Here is a 19,329-nt window from a genome sequence, read left to right on the forward strand (position 1 = left end):
CTTGCAGGTTTATGCATCCGGGGGTTCAAGCTGGATTATCGACAGCGGATGCACAAACCATATGACGGGGGAGAAGAAGATGTTCACCTCCTACGTCAAGAATAAGGATTCCCAAGATTCAATTATATTCGGCGATGGGAATCAAGGCAAGGTAAAAGGGTTAGGTAAAATTGCAATTTCTAATGAGCATTCTATCTCTAATGTATTTTTAGTAGAGAGTCTTGGATATAATTTGCTATCTGTTAGTCAATTATGTCATATGGGGTATAACTGTCTATTTACAAATGTAGATGTGTCTGTCTTTAGAAGAAGTGATGGTTCACTAGCTTTTAAGGGTGTATTAGACGACAAACTTTATTTAGTTGATTTTGCAAAAGAAGAGGCCGGTCTAGATGCATGCTTAATAGCTAAGACTAGCATGGGCTGGCTGTGGCATCGCCGCTTAGCACATGTGGGGATGAAGAACCTTCACAAGCTTCTAAAGGGAGAACACGTGATAGGTTTGACTAACGTACATTTCGAAAAAGATAGACCTTGTGCAGCTTGTCAAGCAGGTAAACAAGTGGGAGGAGCGCATCACAGCAAGAATGTGATGACCACTTCAAGACCCCTGGAGCTGCTGCATATGGACCTCTTCGGACCCGTCGCCTATCTGAGCATAGGAGGGAGTAAGTATGGTTTAGTTATTGTTGATGACTTTTTCCGCTTCACTTGGGTGTTCTTTTTGCAGGATAAGTCTGAAACCCAAGGGACCCTCAAGCGCTTCCTCAGGAGAGCTCAAAATGAGTTTGAGCTCAAGGTGAAGAAGATAAGGAGCGACAATGGGTCCGAGTTCAAGAACCTTCAAGTGAAGGAGTTCCTTGAGGAGGAAGGGATCAAGCACGAGTTCTCCGCTCCCTACACACCACAGCAAAATGGTGTAGTAGAGAGGAATAACAGGACGCTAATCGATATGACGAGGACGATGCTTGGAGAATTCAAGACCCCCGAGTGTTTCTGGTCGGAAGCCGTGAACACGGCTTGCCACGCCATCAACAGGGTCTACCTACATCGCCTCCTCAAGAAGACTTCGTATGAGCTACTAACCGGTAACAAACCCAATGTATCTTACTTTCGTGTATTTGGGAGCAAGTGCTACATTCTAGTGAAGAAGGGTAGAAATTCTAAGTTTGCTCCCAAAGCTGTAGAAGGGTTTTTGTTAGGTTATGACTCAAATACAAAGGCGTATAGAGTCTTCAACAAATCATCGGGTTTGGTTGAAGTCTCTAGCGACGTTGTATTTGATGAGACTAATGGCTCTCCAAGAGAGCAAGTTGTTGATTGTGATGATGTAGATGAAGAAGATGTTCCGACGGCCGCTATACGAACCATGGCGATTGGAGAAGTACGGCCACAGGAACAAGATGAACGAGATCAACCTTCTTCCTCAACTATGGTGCATCCCCCAACCGAAGATGACAAACAGGTACCTCAAGTGGAGGCGCTTGATCAAGGGGGAGCACAAGATGATCAAGTGATGGAGGAAGAAGCGCAACCGGCACCTCCAACCCAAGTTCGAGCGATGATTCAAAGGGATCATCCCGTCGACCAAATTCTGGGTGATATTACCAAGGGAGTAACTACTCGATCTCGATTAGTTAATTTTTGTGAGCATTACTCCTTTGTCTCTTCTATTGAGCCTTTCAGGGCAGAGGAGGCCTTGCTAGATCCGGATTGGGTATTGGCCATGCAGGAGGAGCTCAACAACTTCAAGCGCAATGAAGTTTGGACACTGGTGCCTCGTCCGAAGCAAAATGTTGTGGGAACCAAGTGGGTGTTCCGCAACAAACAGGACGAGCACGGGGTGGTGACGAGGAACAAGGCTCGACTTGTGGCAAAAGGTTATGCCCAAGTCGCAGGTTTGGACTTTGAGGAGACTTTCGCTCCTGTGGCCAGGCTAGAGTCCATTCGTATCTTGCTAGCATATGCCGCTCACCATTCTTTCAGGTTGTACCAAATGGATGTGAAGAGTGCTTTCCTCAACGGGCCAATCAAGGAGGAGGTGTACGTGGAGCAACCCCCTGGCTTCGAGGATGAACGGTACCCCGACCACGTGTGTAAGCTCTCTAAGGCGCTCTATGGACTTAAGCAAGCCCCAAGAGCATGGTATGAATGCCTTAGAGACTTTTTAATTGCTAATGCTTTCAAGGTTGGGAAAGCCGATCCAACTCTTTTTACTAAGACATGTGATGGTGATTTGTTTGTGTGCCAAATTTATGTCGATGACATAATATTTGGTTCTACTAACCAAAAGTCTTGTGAAGAGTTTAGCAGGGTGATGACGCAGAAATTCGAGATGTCGATGATGGGCGAGTTGAACTACTTCCTTGGGTTCCAAGTGAAGCAACTCAAGGACGGCACCTTCATCTCCCAAACAAAGTACACGCAAGATCTGCTAAAGCGGTTTGGGATGAAGGACGCCAAGCCCGCAAAGACTCCGATGGGGACCGACGGACACATCGACCTCAACAAAGGAGGTAAGTCCGTTGATCAAAAAGCATACCGGTCAATGATAGGTTCTTTGCTTTACTTATGTGCTAGTAGACCGGATATTATGCTTAGCGTATGCATGTGTGCTAGATTTCAATCCGATCCTAAGGAGTGTCACTTAGTGGCGGTAAAGCGAATTCTTAGATATTTGGTCGCTACGCCTTGCTTCGGGCTCTGGTATCCAAAGGGGTCTACCTTTGACTTAGTTGGATACTAAGACTCCGACTATGCTGGATGTAAGGTCGATAGGAAGAGTACATCGGGGACGTGCCAATTCTTAGGAAGGTCCCTGGTGTCATGGAACTCTAAGAAACAAACCTCCGTTGCCCTATCCACCGCTGAGGCCGAGTACGTTGCCGCAGGTCAGTGTTGCGCGCAACTACTTTGGATGAGGCAAACCCTCCGGGACTTTGGCTACAATCTGAGCAAAGTCCCACTCCTATGTGACAATGAGAGTGCTATCCGCATGGCGGAGAATCCTGTTGAGCACAGCCGCACAAAGCACATAGACATCCGGCATCACTTTTTGAGAGACCACCAGCAAAAGGGAGATATCGAAGTGTTTCATGTTAGCACCGAGAACCAGCTAGCCGATATCTTCACTAAGCCTCTAGATGAAAAGACCTTTTGCAGGTTGCGTAGTGAGCTAAATGTCTTAGATTCGTGGAACCTGGATTGAATTGTAGCATACATGTACTTATGCTTTTGATCATGTTCCTTTTTGCATTTTATTGCTTATTATGGTGCTCAAGTTGTACAAACACTCCCTGGACCTCACAAGTCCGTTGCAAAGTGATGCACATGTTTAGGGGGAGATGTGTTACAACTTGACCCTTTGAGACTAACCATGTGCTTGAGTTTGATGATTTAGTCTCGAAGGAGGATTGAAAGGGAAAAGGTGGACTTGGACCATGAAAGACTTCCACTGCACTCCGATGAGAGGGTAACTTATTCCAAGTTCATCTCATGAAATCTTATTGCCATTTGCTCTTAATTGAAGACTTTGGTGAGGCAATGGGGTTAAAAAGAGCCAAGATTGATCCCGTTTTGGTGCTTGATGCCAAAGGGGGAGAAAATAAAGGCCAACGCGATAAATGGATCAGCTACCACTTGAGAGATTTTGAAAATAGTAGAATAGAGTTTTGTTTTGTCAAATGCTTTTATTGTCTCTCTTGTCAAAAGTTGGCTTCTTGTGGGGAGAAGTGTTGATTATGGGAAATAGGGGGAGTTTTTGAAATCTTTGATCAATCTCTTTTGGAATGACTCTCTTTATGCCTCAACATGTGTTTGACTTAGAGATAGAGATTTGAGTTCGATTTGCAAAAACAAACCAAGTGGTGGCAAAGGATGATCCATATATGCCAAAATTGAATCAAAATCAATTTGAGTTTTATTTGAAGTGATTTTGCACTTGTTCTAGTTGCTTTATATTGTGTTGGCATAAATCACCAAAAAGGGGGAGATTGAAAGGGAAATGTGCCCTTGGGCCATTTCTAAGTATTTTGGTGATTGAGTGTCAACACAAGTGCTTAAATGTGAATCAATGCCCATGGATGAACAAAGTGCAAATCTAGAGCAAAGGTATGTTTCTAAGTCTTAGTACATTGGTTTTGTGTACTAATATACTTGTCTAAGTATTAGAAACAGGAAGAAGAAGAGAAGAAGAAAGTTGGCTGTGTACAGCCAACAGGCTGTTTCGGTCTGGAGCACCGGACTGTCCGGTGGTGCACCGGACAGTGTCCGGTGTGCCAGGCTGCCTCGGCCGAAGAGGTCGCTCTCGGGAATTTGCTGACGGCGTACGGCTAAAATTCACCGGACTGTCCGGTGTGCACCGGACTGTCCGGTGAGCCAACGGTCGGCCGGGCCAACGGTCGGCCGCGCGATCTGCGCGGGACACGTGGCCGAGCCAACGGTCGGAAGGGGGCACCGGACTGTCCGGTGTGCACCGGACATGTCCGGTGCGCCAACGGCTCCCAGATCTGCAACGGTCGGCTTCGCCATTTAAGGAAAGGAATCGGGCACCGGACACTGTCCGGTGTGCACCGGACTGTCCGGTGCGCCCGACGACAGAAGGCAAAGATGGCCTTCCAGATTTATTCTCAACGGCTCCTAGCTGCCTTGGGGCTATAAAAGGGACCCCTAGGCGCATGGAGGAGCACACCAAGCAACTCTTGAGCATTCTTGATCATCCACACTCAGTCTTTGCGCATCCGTTTGTTATTCTAAGTGATTCGAGCTCCGTTCTTGTGAGAAACTGTGAGATAGTCTTTGAGCTCGAATCTTGGCTGTGTGTGTGCGCATTTCGCTGTGGATTTGTGTGTGTTGCTTCCCTCCCTTACTCCGTGTTTCTTTGTGAATCTTAAGTGTAAGGGCGAGAGACTCCAATTTGTGGAGATTCCTCGCGAGTGGGATAAAGATAAGCAAGGCAAAACACCGTGGTATTCAAGTGGGTCTTTGGACCGCTTGAGAGGGGTTGATTGCAACCCTCGTCCGTTGGGACGCCACAACGTGGAGTAGGCAAGTTTTGTACTTGGCCGAACCACGGGATAAATCACCGTGTCTTCTCTGTGTTGAATTCTCTGTGATTGTCGTATTGTGCAAGATCTCCTCTTTAGCCACTTAGCAATTATTGTGCTAACCCTTAACAAGTTTTTGTGGCTATAAGTTAAGTTTTTACAGGATCACCTATTCACCCCCCCTCTAGGTGCTCTCAGGCACCATACCAGTTTATAAAAATTAAGCCATTTCATTTTGTATTTGGTAAGCAGAATGGAGCTGTTTCATCATTTTTTATTTGGTTGAAGAGTATAATAGAGTGAAACCGCTCCGTTCATTGTTTGGTTGGAGAGCCATATGACTGTGGAGTGGAGGAGAGGGAGAAGAACGCTTACGTCCATGAGAGCGCTCGTATCCGTTCGTTTTGTTGAAACAAGAGTATCCCAAATATTTATCATATATAGACTCTAGAAACCACTCTGCTCTTCTTCTCTATTGAAACCAAACATCAAGAAAATAAAAATAGAGCCGCCACATTTCTCTCCGCTCTTCAACGAACACACCATTAGAAAGTGTGTAGAACGAGTCCGCTCGGGTCATTCTCGTGATCTCGTTTTCCATACATGTGAGCCCGCGAAACCCCGGGTCAACCGGCGCATGAAAAACGTTACCCACCCTTGACGTGATGACAAACGTAGCACGGGTAGCCTCCTGCCCGTCGTAGTCCTCCTCACTCCGGACGCCGGTAAAAATACTTTCGGTCGGCAAAACTTCAACGTGCGTGCCGCAGCCAGCGAACAAAGCTGTCAAACATTGGTTGGCAGGAAGCATGCATGCATGCTGCTGACTTCGCTTACCACGTGTGAATGACTCGGCTCGGGCTAGTACGGGGTAGGCCTGGCTTCTTCATCGGTTTCGTGAAATTTAAATGAAACAAGGTAAAAGAAAAAAAGAAAAAAAGACAGAGGCAGCGTCGAGCGAGCCGGCCAAGCCCTTTGTGTCAATGTGTGCTCGGACTCGGAAACCAATGAGTAAATTTGGGCAAAGCACGTGATTGGAATGCTAAACAGCGGAGCGCGCGGTTTCTGCAGAGTACAGCAGTGAACTAGGGAGTGGTTGGTGGCTTCCGTCAATACATCAGCCACTCGGACTCGGACTCGGACCTCTGCAGCGTTCCGCGTCCAGCTGCAAGACTGCCACGGAGCCGGAACGGCAAGTCGATGCGCAGCGTTAGACTATCTCCGACATGTGTTTGGAATGCAGGAAATTTCGAGTAATCGTACATGAATTTTATAAGAAAAAAAACGCAGGGAACGAGAGAAAAAAAATACCCCGTTAAAAAAGGAGCTCTAAACTTCACTCCATAGGATGGATCGACTCTACCAGGACATGCAAGAGGAGATGCATAATTCGTTTTTATCTCGTGTGTGCCACTGTAGAAACGCAAAAAGCTTTCAATGGGCGATGACTAACACACGATGCCTTCTGTGTGCCCGGGCCGTCAAGACCTAAAAATATGTATCCTCTCTCCTTAGAGTAAGTTTAATAATAGAGATTATTATTGTCACTAACTCTTTACCATATTATCTATAGCCAACAATAAACACACTCATATAATAAAACTGACTTTAAAGTTGGCTCTTAGATGAATCTCATGTCTCTTTCTCTTTCATCCTTTTATCTTAAAGCACGTGTATCACCTAACTCTTGCATAAGATTCAACTCCCTCTACTTTTTTATATCTCTCTCTTCCACATAAGCAAAAATGTCATATAAGCATGCTTATAGCCCATTATTGTAATTGCTCTTAATGCATCGTGCACGGTCGATCATCGATCGTGTCGATGCCTTTTTGCCTACAAGCATGCCTAGATACATCTCCCGGTTGGATACACCATCTTTTTGCATTGCCACATATCAATGTAGCAACACACATTCGGGTCCTTTGCCTCACCGCGTTGAGATCAGTCTAAACAATGTAGTCTATAGTATACAAATAGTTAAATATGAAATAGCAGGTGAGATAAGTAAGGCTTCTGGATATAGACTTATGCTTTCAACTGTTCTGCTACATCCTGTCACCGTTCGTAAGTGTCTACAAATTTGTAGAGCCTACTGACTTCAAATTTATCAAGAATAATTTTATTTTTATGAAGGGAGTCAAATATTCTAGATCTACAAAATAAAAGATGAACCTAAAGACTAGATTTAATGTTTTAGTGAAACTCCTAAAAAAGATACTCCACCATTTGAAGCTGCGTGAAGTTGCTAAAAATTAGCCACACACTACTATTTCTTACGTAACTTACCGATTCATTCTTTTCTTCTTCCCGGTCACCACATCTGCCCTAGCCATGGCCACCTGTCATGCCCCACCCTCGAACGTCCATGCCTCTTGTTGGCACTGATCTAGACGTTAATCACTGGAACAAATCACATATCGGTGCTTTCCGTAGATACGTGAACGGTCCGCGACACAGGACTGGACGGTCCGCAACCTAGGCGCAGGCGCGGATCCTCCTCTACACGCTTTCGAACCATCCGCGACCTGAGACCGGACTGTCGCGATGGCACATATGGTCTTCTTCTCCACGAAGAACCCTAAAACTCGCCCCGAGAAAGATCTCGTCGAGGGGGTCAGGTCCAAGACGTTGCTCCGGGTCGGCAGGCAGTCCGGTGCGGCTCAGATCGGCGTAGAGTTGAAGAGAAATTGTCGTGAAATACTAAACTAGATCTAAACCTAAGGCTAGATTACTCCTACTACTAGGAATTGAAAGAACGATCCAAATAAGGTAAAATCGATAATTACATTTGATTAGATCAATTGTGGGGGTTCAATTGGTCGTACCCATTCATCCTTATAAAGGGTGGAGGTCTTGATCCGTTACGAGTCAGTTCTTGAGTAATTCCGAAGGTTTTGCTAACTAATCCCGCTAGAAATCTGGAACCCTAACTGATTCTACACATGTGTGATCGTCCGCTCATCACCGCGGACTATCCGACTCTAAGGGCGAACTGTCCACAGGGCACTTTTGCTGTTGAACACCTCTCTTCTTCTATCTTCCTCATCCTCACTCGAGGTCTCGAGTTGGCCATGGTCACGTCTGGATGATCCCTAGAGACGCCATGGAAGAAGCCGTTTTTTGGAGGGAGAAAGAGACATATGGTGATAAATACGACCTATTAGACTATCTTTAGCAAACTTACTATCTTACTTTTTATTTCAAACTTCACCCTATCTTATATAACTATATGCACGATCTGCTGAGCAGTGGCGGACCTAGGATTTTTATATAGGGTGTGCCGCAACAAAATTTCCATGTAGAATTCTATTTAATGTACATATAATTTCATAGTAAATTTGGTAAACAATTTGATATATAGATATAAAGTTTGACACTCAACAAATAAGCATGAAAATTGCATACATTAAGCATAAAAATTGCATACATTAAGCATAAAAATTGCAATAATACTACTTATCTGGCATGCGCTTCCTCAACGCCATAAAAGTTTCAATTATATCTTCTTCATTCACTTCGAAGAAAATATCCCTCTCGATGTATGTAACAAGACAATCATCCAAAAGACTATCACACATCTTGTTTCTCAATTTAGTCTTCACCAAACTCATTGCAGAAAATGCCCTTTCAACACTTGCTGTCGCCACCGGCAAAAGCAATACCAATTTGAGAAGCAAATAAACCATATCAAACACCTTATGTCTCTTTGTTTCAACAAGCTTAACCGAGAGGTCCACAAGATTAGTTATGTCTTTGAATCTATCATCTTCTCTTATGCCATCAATATAATTGTCAAGTTGCAAGTCAAGTTTTAACAAGTTAGTGCTTGACATGTCATTAGGATAAAAATCAGCTAGCTTTCGTACCTTGTGTGCATCAAAAGAAGCAAAAGAGTTGGAAGGATCCAAGGCTGACATACAAGAAAGCAGCTCCATATTAGCCTCACTAAACCGACTATCAAGCTCTAGGCTAATTTGATCAATGACCCCAATATATACTTCTCTTCTGAAGTGGTCATCATTAGTTTGGTTATGAACAAATCGTGATGATCTTCCATAAGGCTTATAATTTCCATCCATAGCAGGAACTTGGATATCATGTTTGTTGCAAAATGAAGTGATTCTTTGAAGGAATTGATCCCAACCATCAAGCCTTAATTGTTGCATTCTTCTCTTTGCCACATTAACAAGTGAAATTGCATTGATAATATCTTGTTCCCTTCTTTGCAAACACACTGATAAATCATTTGTATATCCAAGAATAACAAACATTAAGTGTGCATCAAAAACAAAGTCAAATGACTCAAATGCTCCAAGCATAGAATGTATTCTTGTCCAATCACTTCTAATTGTAGTATCCTCTCCAAGAATCATGAGAACATCTCGGATTACAGGATACATAGTAATTATGTTGCATATAGTTTTGTAATAAGAGCCCCATCGAGTCTCACCAGGCCTAGGCAACCCCATCTCTTGATTCAATCCTCTCCCAGTTCCAAGGTCACCACATTCAAGTGATTTCATGAGATTCTCAAGTCTAGCATCTCGAAGCATACCATGACGCTTACAAGAAACTCCAACAATATTCAATAAGAGAGTTACTTGATCAAAAAACCACACACAATCATTATTTCCCTTGGCAACAACAACAAGAACTAGTTGGAGCTGATGTGCAAAACAATGGATATAATAAGCAGAAGGTGACTCTTGCATGATCAATGTTTTCAATCCTTTAATATCACCTCTCATGTTGCTAGCCCCATCATAACCTTGTCCACGAATTTGTGTCAAAGTCAAGCCATGACTAACAAGTAAAGCTTCAATTGCATCCTTAAGTGATAAAGAGCTAGTATCATCTACATGAACAACTCCAATAAAGTGCTCACATGGCCTTCCCAATGCATCAACATAACGCAAGCAAAGAGCTAGTTGTTCTTTGTGTGATATGTCACTAGACTCATCTGCTAAAATTGCAAATGGCTCTTCCCCAAGCTCTTCAATTATTTTCTTTCTAGTTTCTATAGCGCAACACTGAATAATCTGCTTTTGTATCTTTGGGCTAGTCAAAGTGCAATTACCTGGAGCGTTGTTAAGAACATACTTGTTGACCTCTTCACTATTTACAGCAAGAAATTTCAAGATTTCAATAAAGTTTCCTCTGTTGCTAGACTCTTCACCTTCATCATGTCCACGAAATGACAATCCTTGATGCAAAAGAAACTTCAAACATCGAGGTGAATATGTCAACCTTATCTTATAAAGATTGCGATCATCATCACTCCACTTCTCAATTTTGTTATCAATTGCTGCATTAGGATTTATAAAGCCAAGATATTTCTCTTCGGCTATCTTATGTGACATAGAACCCACATGTTTTAGAAGTGCTTCAGACCCTTTATTCCAATTATTCCAACCATCTGAAGTAAATGCAGAAGTACCTTTGCCCTTATTTGCTTTACTTTTGAATAAGTAGCACATAAAGCAAAATGCAGCATCTTTCTTGACACTATATTCAATCCAAGGAAAATTTTGAAACCACACAAAATTAAAATGGCGATCTCTATCTCCAATTTTCCTATTTGGGAATTCATGTGCATATGGTTGAAATGGACCTCTAAGAATATATGCTCTTCGAATTGCATCATGATCATTAGCATGGTAACTTGCAATAGGTTGTCTTTCACCTGGATCATGTGGAAGACGACTGACATCATAAAGTGTTGGCGGTGGCGGTGCAGATGGCATTGGATTCACAATTTCTTCATTTATTCTTTCTTTCTCTTGTTCTTGAGGTGTCGACGCTTGAGTAACATCCGGAGATAATGAAGAAGCAATAAACTTCTGTTTTTTTGCAGCATGATTACGAAAAAGAGAGGCAATATCTCCTTGCTTCTTCATATTTTATCACTACAAAAATAATGGCAGTGAATCAACAATCAATAAAACAAAAATTAACAGCAACAGAGCGCAACCAATCGCAGCCAATCACAGGAGGAGCAGAGCAGGCGTCCAAAAAACAGTGTTAGTTTCTTTAATCTCTAAAGATCTAAACGTGAAACTACTAGAAAAAGGCTAAATTGAAAATTCTGGACGTCATGTCCCTATCATACAGAACACAACCAATCCAAAAGCAGAGCAGGCAACCACTCACCAGCAGCAATCGAAGAGCAGAGCAGGCACCCGCTCGGCCGCTCGCCACAGCACTACAGCCGCGCGCTCGTCAGGAACAGGAAGCCAGGTGCTCGTCAGGAACAGAAAGCCAGGCCACCTGCAGACAGCCGTCCAACCGCGCAACGCGCGCTCGCCAGCCAGGTTGAGGTCGCCAGTCGCCAGTCGCCAGGAACAGCCGCACTCGTGATTCTGGGAACTGGAAGCTGAAGGATCGGGAAGTTGAAACGGCCTTCAGCGCTCGGCAGATGAACGGGTGGGGTCTCCGATGGGCCTGGCTTAGGGTGTGCCAGGGCCCACCCGGACCCCCCTGTGGGTCCGCCCCTGCTGCTGAGTATATCCTAACAAGAACAAAACAGTTTACTTCAACTTAAATATTCATGTAAGGATCTAGAGGTACGATCTAGAGGTACTGTGTACTCTAAATAGTTTTTATAGTGAATCCTAGAGCATCTTCAACAAAAAGCCCTATGTTTAAGTCATAAAAATTAAAACATGACCTGAGTAGGGACACCAAAATAATTGTAGCTCTAACAGTTAAGTCCAATATCATGTTATTAAAAAATAGGCCATGCTATTTAAAAAATAAAGCTAGAAAGTGTACAAAATGGGATCAAGTTCTAGCATATGTGGTCTTATATTTATGACTCGAGAGTCTGAGTTCTATAATTGTTAATATTAATAAATTTTGATGAGTCTATTTGACGTTAGTCCTATATTTTAAAATACAATCTTGTTCAGGACTCATGTTAAAGATGCTCGTAGACTACAATTGTTCTACGACAAATTCCAACTAAATTCACTCTTAGTTTGTCTCCAGCAGTTATTTTATGTCGTCTTCTGTTTTATCCTTTATTTTAAACTTCGATGTGTATGCAGACGCAAATCTCTATTGTACTCGATTACTGAGGATAGCAAAGTGCGCTATCTCCACGGCATGAGCAGTCAAATTAAAAAGGCTTGAATGCATGTAGTCTTGTTGGGCTAGGTCATACTCGGCACCAAAATCCGACCGAGCACGGAAACGGGCCAAGCCAGGCCTAATCCCAAAGTCGACAGGAGCGATCAGGCCTCGACTCTAAAACTAGTTCAGGCCTTTGAATCGCGTCAAATCTTGTCGGGCGCGACTGAGTTCTCGATATGCTCTAACGTACTGGACACTTGTACATTTGACTCGACAGGTGAGAGGAGAGGGCCTGTTTGGTTCAGCTTTTTTCTGACCAGCTTTTCCGAGAATCTAGCTGTGGGGAAAATCTGGCTGTGTTGAGAATCTGAGTATCATTAAGATTACGTTTGAAGGAAGATAAAGTTGTCCATAGGGCTCAGGATCTATAAAGTGACGGATAACTACTATTACGATGACTCAACCGATTATATATTTATGTTGATTTTGAATGGTTTTTACCCAAACGAATTTTATAGAAGCTGACTGAAAAGCTGAGTGTTTGGCCGTTTGCAGCAACTTTTGGTGGCCAGAAGCTACGAAAAGCCGAAACAAACGGGGACATAGCAGCGCAAATGCTCAAGTCCCAACAAAGAAAACACGGTACACTGCGCCATTTGATCTCCAGCTAGCACAAAGAAAAGTATGCATTCAGTCTTGAATGAAGCAAGGGCGCACAACACATTGTTACATACATAAAAAAAAAGAGACCTTTTTGTTTACACAATTCCCATTTGATCTAGTCTAGACAAAAAAAAAAGGTACCGAATTCACCTGCCGCCTGCTGCACATCATTTGTCAGCGTCTACTAGAGGTCAGCACGGGCCCGCCGAGAGATCCTCGCGAGAGGTGCGACGCACGCATCGTCCGGCGGTCGTCGTGGTATATATGTAGTAGGTGTGGCTGATCGGCAGGCGCAGTCAGAGTAAGGGAGGGAGAATACACCCACATCTCTCTGTAGGAGCGGAGTAGGCATCAGTCACTTGAGCTCTTGCTTGCAGAGAGGGCAAGAGGAGATGATCCTGAGCCACCTGTCCACGCACTTGAGGTGGAACACGTGCGTGCACGGCAGCTGCCGAACCTCCTCCTTCTCCCCGTACTGCGCAAGGCAGATGCAGCACTCCTACAGTTGCAGTTTCAGACATGGGTTTTACAAGACTGCTATGCTAGCTGCGTGATTTCAAGCAGTTCAGATCACAGTTTCAACATGACAGCGATCATGGTATCAAAAAAAGCACAGTTTGGACTTGTTATATTTAGTGTACCATCCAAAAAAAGGTAGCACGTTCTAGTTTCGTACTCGCACGTTTCCACTTTCGCGCTACCCCTATTCCGGCCTGCGGTACTTGAGTCCACCAATCATTTGTTCTTTGCCGAATTTCTTCCTGGCCTCCCTTTTTTCTAACTGTTTTTTTAATATTTTCTGCTAATATAATTGATGCGGTAGTTTAATAGTTGCTGTGATCATTAATTTGTGCGTGCAGCGTGTCTGTGCATAACTGCATACGCAACAGAAACGGATTCAAGTTACTCGCCTGGTCATCGCGCTCCCGGTCCCTTGCCACGTCGGGCTCCTTGAACCGCCACCGCGGCAGCGCGGCGAGCTGCTCGTCGGAGGCGCCGCGGCCGACGGAGGCCGAGTTCATGTTGTAGCCGAGCGCGTAGCCGACCGCGGGCACGAAGCAGCAGAGCAGGAGGAAGAGGAGGAACGGGAGCGAGTAGACGACGGCGTTCCAGGCCAGCAGGCTGACGCAGAGCGCGTACAGCCTCGGCGCGCGCTGGAACGACCCCAGCCGCGCGTCGAACACCCACACGTTGCCCATCACGAACCACATCGCGAAGAAGAGCTCCAGGAACGCCCGCGCCTTGTTCATCAGATACGACCTGTTCCTGCATGATCGATCATCCACCCGACAAATTAAGGAGGCTGTCCGTTCCGCCTTCCGGTATCGATCTAGTTTCACCGTCGACGCAAGCAGCGACTCAAACTGTACTCGTACCCCGGAGCGTCATTGGCGCCGTGCATCTCGAGGTCGCCCCGGCCGCCGCCGGCGGAGGAGGAGGAGGAGGAATGGCGGTGCCGCCAGTATAGGAGGGGTAGGCTGAGCACGTTGCCGACGTTGTAGGCCGCGACCCACAGCCGGAGCGGCCACGCGGGTCGCTCCGCGGCGGATGTTGCGACGACGGCGGTGGTCAGGACCACCTGCGCGACGATCACGCCGAGCTCGAGCGCGAGCCAGCCGGGCGAGTTGAACGGGTTGGAGCCCAGGTCAGACCTCGGGCCGTTCTGGTACTGGTACACCCGGCGCAGGAAGACGAACCACCGCGCCCTCGACATCCGCGCCACCGCGCGCATCGTGAGCGCGGACATCCGGCCGCCGGGCTCCGGAACCGCGGCTGGAGACGACGAAGAGGAGGAGGAGGAGGAAGGCGGCCGCATCGCTGAGACGCAATGCCGGACGTGGGGGGAGGGCGGTGCGGCGCGGCGCGGCGAGGCGCATTGGCATGGCGCGATTGTTTTCTTCGGGAAGGATAAATGGTGGGGAGGGACCGAGAGCGCGGCGCGGGTTGGGTTCGAGATGGTGACCAATAATCTAACGGCTTTGCTTTGGCGCCAAGAGTAGAGTGGGGGGAGAGGTGCGTGAAGCTGGAGGATACAAACGGTTGGCCTAACCGTCTCCTTCTCGCCACCATGCTTCCTTCCTCCTGGCTCCTTGCGCTCAGGCTTCAGGCTTGGCTTGTGTTTGGTTTTGTTTAGGCGGGAAGCAACAAGGGCGGCGGCCCTGGTCATGTCCAGCAGATGGCATGCATGGCTTTCTTTTCTTACACATTCAGATTACCAATGTTTAGTTGGTGATCGTTTTTCTCTTCAACTTTCAGATTACCAATCATATTACTGGATGGACGAGACAGATTTATTTATTCAGGCACTTGAAAACTGAAGTGCCATATTGGGTCCTCAGTTGGTAAAGTCCCATGCATCCTATTGTTCAATGGAGCTGACGAAGCACATATCGCACACCCACCACGAGAAATGATCCCTGGAGCTTTCAGTGAGGAACCAGAGCGCTTGTTTATAGGTTGCACGTCTCTGTAGATATAGGTACGCAACTAGCACACGGGCTCATTCTGGTCTGTCCTTTTGGTTGGGAGTTGGGACACGACGCTAGTTAATCTAGTTTGAATTGATGAATCGTCAGGTTTCACGAGAATCTGGTCAAAGTATTTGCGCACCAAAGTGTTTCTGTAGTACGTGTACGTGTACGAACATAAGTTTGGTATATCGCAGGTTTGTATTTGCACTCCTGCCTGCCTGACCCGTGTGCTTGTGCAGGTATTCCTTTTGGTGCTCTGCGGCTGCGTTTTTCGTCGTGCTGCACGGGCCAGGGCCATTCCAAGTATACAACAGTTCACCTGCTAGTCTTTTACGCTAAGGCAAAGAGGTCTGTATATGTTTTGGTAACAAACGACCGGGTCAACAGCTGCGGGACCCACAACTGCGTTGGGTCAGAGCCCAACTAATCCACCGAGGTAGTGTTTGGATGGATGGATGAGGAAAGATAAAGAGAGATGAGGTGGGATCATTCTAACTTAACACATGTTTGGTTTGGAGACCCAGAGTCAGAATCAAGGAATATTTTTAAAAAATAGTGGATAAGATTATCCCTCAAAAAATAAAGAACAGGGTCAAACTAGGGTTAGTCTAGAACGAAGCACCCCACCCGTGAGTCGTGATCCAGCAGTCCAGCCCATGCAAATGTTGGGCGTTTGATTTCCTACTGTATACGACGATAGGGTCCGAACAGCTTGGCTTGCACACGATCGGCCGGGCTCGGCCCAGCAACGACCACCCCTGGCACTGGCAGCGGTGCCAAATGGGCCATTGGGCCGGTGGTTCTAACTTTCTTCACTGCTCCAGGTTTTTCTTGGTCTTGATCTTCCAAAAAAACAAAAAAAAATTGCATTTTCGTAGCGACATGTCGGCAAGTTGCTGGCCGACAGTCAGATGTCCATTTCTAGGCCGGTGAGAAAAAAAGATAGAAGAAAACGGCTGGAATCTTTTGCATGCTCATTGGCGCGTCTCCCCTCGCTGCACAGTACAGTACACCTGTGAGATGTGGAAACACGAAAACCTTCTTACCTGATGCCCTGACAGGAAGACGGACAACACAGCCGCAAATCTCCCCCGCTTTGAAATGGCGAGCCAAACAGCCAATATGCATGGTCCCGGAGACGTTGACCGTTCCGTGAGGCAGCAGCCTTGAAGAAGGCAAAAAAAAAAAAAAAAAAACGGAATCCTAGTCACGTTAGACAGTGGAACATACCATACAGCTGAAGCTTGGAAGGGGAGTAGATAGCGCGTGAGAATATTTCTACGTACCTGGCTTCGGAAGCTGGGGCTACATATGTAGATCTGACATGCAAACGACATTTTTATTTTTAGTGTAATTAATCTTACCGACGGGCCGGTCTCCGCGTACTGTACCACGTACGTTTAGTTTAACGCAAATTAAAGGAAAAAAGGAGCGTTTGCTAAAAGGTAAGAGCCCAGCTATCACCGCGCTCGCTGTAAGCAAAACCAAGCTGGCCAGCTAGTGCCGCGAAACGTTTGTAGAAAGGGAAAAAAAAGCACGTCGAATCTTTCAACGCTGATTGGGTACGGTGATGGAGAGACGGCACGACGAGACCGGCGACGGTAACACGAGCGGGGTCCATGAAATCAATCTATGCGATAGCCACGGCATGCATGCATGTCAGCATGTGTATATATGTGAACGCATGCATGCTGTGGGATATATTACTTCCGTGTTCGATCGGGTACAGTCAGCTAGCCCCGCCGCGTCACGGTCGACGAAATTGCGCCTAACGTAACGTACGTGACATCCAAAAAAGTCAATGATATATATGGATCCTCGATCGTGTGGACCCCCCTGAGGCTGAGCACGCACGATCTGTAATCCGATGCGATTATTATCGGAGGATTAATTAATCCCCGGCCCCGCTAGCTTTTCTTTGATGCAGATCCCATCTGACGCCGATCCATCGAAGCGCGACGAGCACAATCGTCGTATGGATGTCGTCCTTCCATGTCACAGGTCGCTTAATCAGTTTCGCGCGAATTTGGCAAACCCACCCCCGCGCGGTACGGCTTTGGAGGCTCGTGCCGACACTCCCCGTTCCCCGAGGTCATGCAGCAGGGGCTGCGGCCCGACGACGCTCGTTCTATGTATGTAGAGACCTCCCTAGCTGCTGCCTGCGTACGTAGTACAACGACATCGTCGTGAGACCTCTCCACGCCACCTGGTGACCTGGGTTCACCACTACACAGGCGGTTCCAGGAACCGCTTGTGGTGCACCGCCTGTGATGTAAAACAACATCACAGGCGGTCAATCAAAAACCGCTTGTGAAAAACACAGATTATAGGCGGTCCAGTTCAACGGAACCGCCTGTGATAGACACACATCACATGCGGTCCAGTTCAAAGGAACCGACTGCATACACTATAAATCACATACGGTTTTCATTATACAGATTCATATATACAGAATTTTCAAACAGGTATAATACACAGAATTTTCAAACAGGTATAAACAGATTCATATATACAGATTATACACAGATTCACACAGATTGCATAATACACAGATTGTACACAGATTCATCCACATACACAGATTTACACATATTACAAGTTCCATAACAGGTATAATACACAGATTACAAGTTCCATAACAGGGATAATACACAGATTCATCCACATATCAAGTTCCATCGTCATACACAGAATTATACAACTAAACATCTCAAAGTTCCATAGACAACTAAACATCTAAAGTTCCTAACTAAAGACCTAAACACTGTGTGATATTGTGTACAAACTTAGTTCTGGGAATTTTTGCAAATTTCCATTTACATTGTAGAATAGCCCTTGTTGATGAAGAACTTCACGGCGCATAAAGTAAAGCAAGTCTCTTACAACCTTAGCAACGCCGACGGAAACCATATCTCTTTCTAACCATTCAGCATTGATCTTGGATTTAGGAACCTGCAATCAAAGCAAAAAGCAATCGGTGCTAAGAGTAATGTGATGAGCAACAATATAACATAAAAATTGCAACATAGACAATGATAGCGAACTTACATCCTCACGATTGACCATGTAATGGAAGGTGACACGACACCATTCGCATACATAATAACCGCACAAGACAGTACCCGGAGGTTGTTTGTCACCATATGGAAATAATGATATTGACAAATTAGGCTTGTCCTCTGGATGTTCGCCGCCAAGATCTTTCCAATAAAAACGGTATGCACTGCATATAAGAATAGCATTATGAGATTAAGAATACATTTGTTAAGTTGTAATAAGTACAAGTGTGCAATAATAATCATACTTCTCTAAAATCTTCAAGAAGTCATTATACGTAGTCTTTTCCATTCTCAGTGAGTCGAAGACCACGACTTTACCATCCTTTGGCCAGATCATGATACAAATGTAGTGGTCACTATATAGACATAGACGAAAACACATGTTAATATCACGATTGCCATAATTTATAGTTCAAAATTAAACCATGTCGATAACTTACTTAAAGTGGTGCGGAGCTATTATTAAGTCCTTGCCATGTTGTACATGATTATACATGGCTCGTCCAATGTATGCCGCCATTACCTTCATTTTCTTTCTCTGATTCTGTTTGACAGCTTTCTCAAATTCAGCATCGTTCAAGTCTTTATATTCTTCTCCATGCCTCCGAGCAACTACTTTGTAGCGAGCTTGGGATATCATCAACGGGTCAAGAAACCCTGTCTTAAGTTGTTTCTTCTTATCATCCATGTATTGCATCCTACGTGTAATAGTGTTAATCGTTAGACTCTCGTTTATGTGTGCGTGTACAAAACTAACAAATATGAAAGTTTAGAGGTACTTACAAGCAAAAGAGGGTTAAGTAGTTGGTTTCCATCCTTTGTCGGTGGTACAACGACCAGAGATCGTCAAAGAATAAATGCCGCACAGGATCTATATGATCATTGCTCCAAAATGCATCTTCTGGCACAACAAATGTGAATTCCTCGAGTTTGTATTTGTTGCTAGCCACCATGTACCACTCATGCATTCTAATCTCCGGAGTCGACAACTTAGAAAGTTGCACCGTCGTTAAGAAC

General features: G+C 45.3%; 2 protein-coding genes across 2 annotated transcripts; both read right to left on the minus strand.

The window, feature by feature from the left end:
- Nucleotides 1-8,357: 8,357 nt before the first annotated feature.
- Nucleotides 8,358-12,462, minus strand: LOC103651286 (zinc finger MYM-type protein 1-like). Its single transcript, XM_008676910.2, has 2 exons — nt 11,199-12,462; nt 8,358-10,954 (listed from the first exon to the last, which is right to left on the minus strand). Exon 2 carries the CDS (start codon nt 10,943-10,945, stop codon nt 8,501-8,503), a length of 2,445 nt encoding a protein of 814 aa, XP_008675132.1. The 5' UTR covers nt 10,946-10,954; nt 11,199-12,462; the 3' UTR covers nt 8,358-8,500.
- A 325-nt stretch (nt 12,463-12,787) lies between these two features.
- Nucleotides 12,788-14,899, minus strand: LOC103651287 (E3 ubiquitin-protein ligase At4g11680). Its single transcript, XM_008676912.3, has 3 exons — nt 14,159-14,899; nt 13,694-14,048; nt 12,788-13,281 (listed from the first exon to the last, which is right to left on the minus strand). Exons 1-3 carry the CDS (start codon nt 14,596-14,598, stop codon nt 13,138-13,140), a joined length of 939 nt encoding a protein of 312 aa, XP_008675134.2. The 5' UTR covers nt 14,599-14,899; the 3' UTR covers nt 12,788-13,137.
- Nucleotides 14,900-19,329: the final 4,430 nt, after the last annotated feature.

Source organism: Zea mays, chromosome 3, assembly GCF_902167145.1.
Source record: "Zea mays cultivar B73 chromosome 3, Zm-B73-REFERENCE-NAM-5.0, whole genome shotgun sequence".
In the NCBI taxonomy this organism is placed as follows: Eukaryota; Viridiplantae; Streptophyta; class Magnoliopsida; order Poales; family Poaceae; genus Zea; species Zea mays.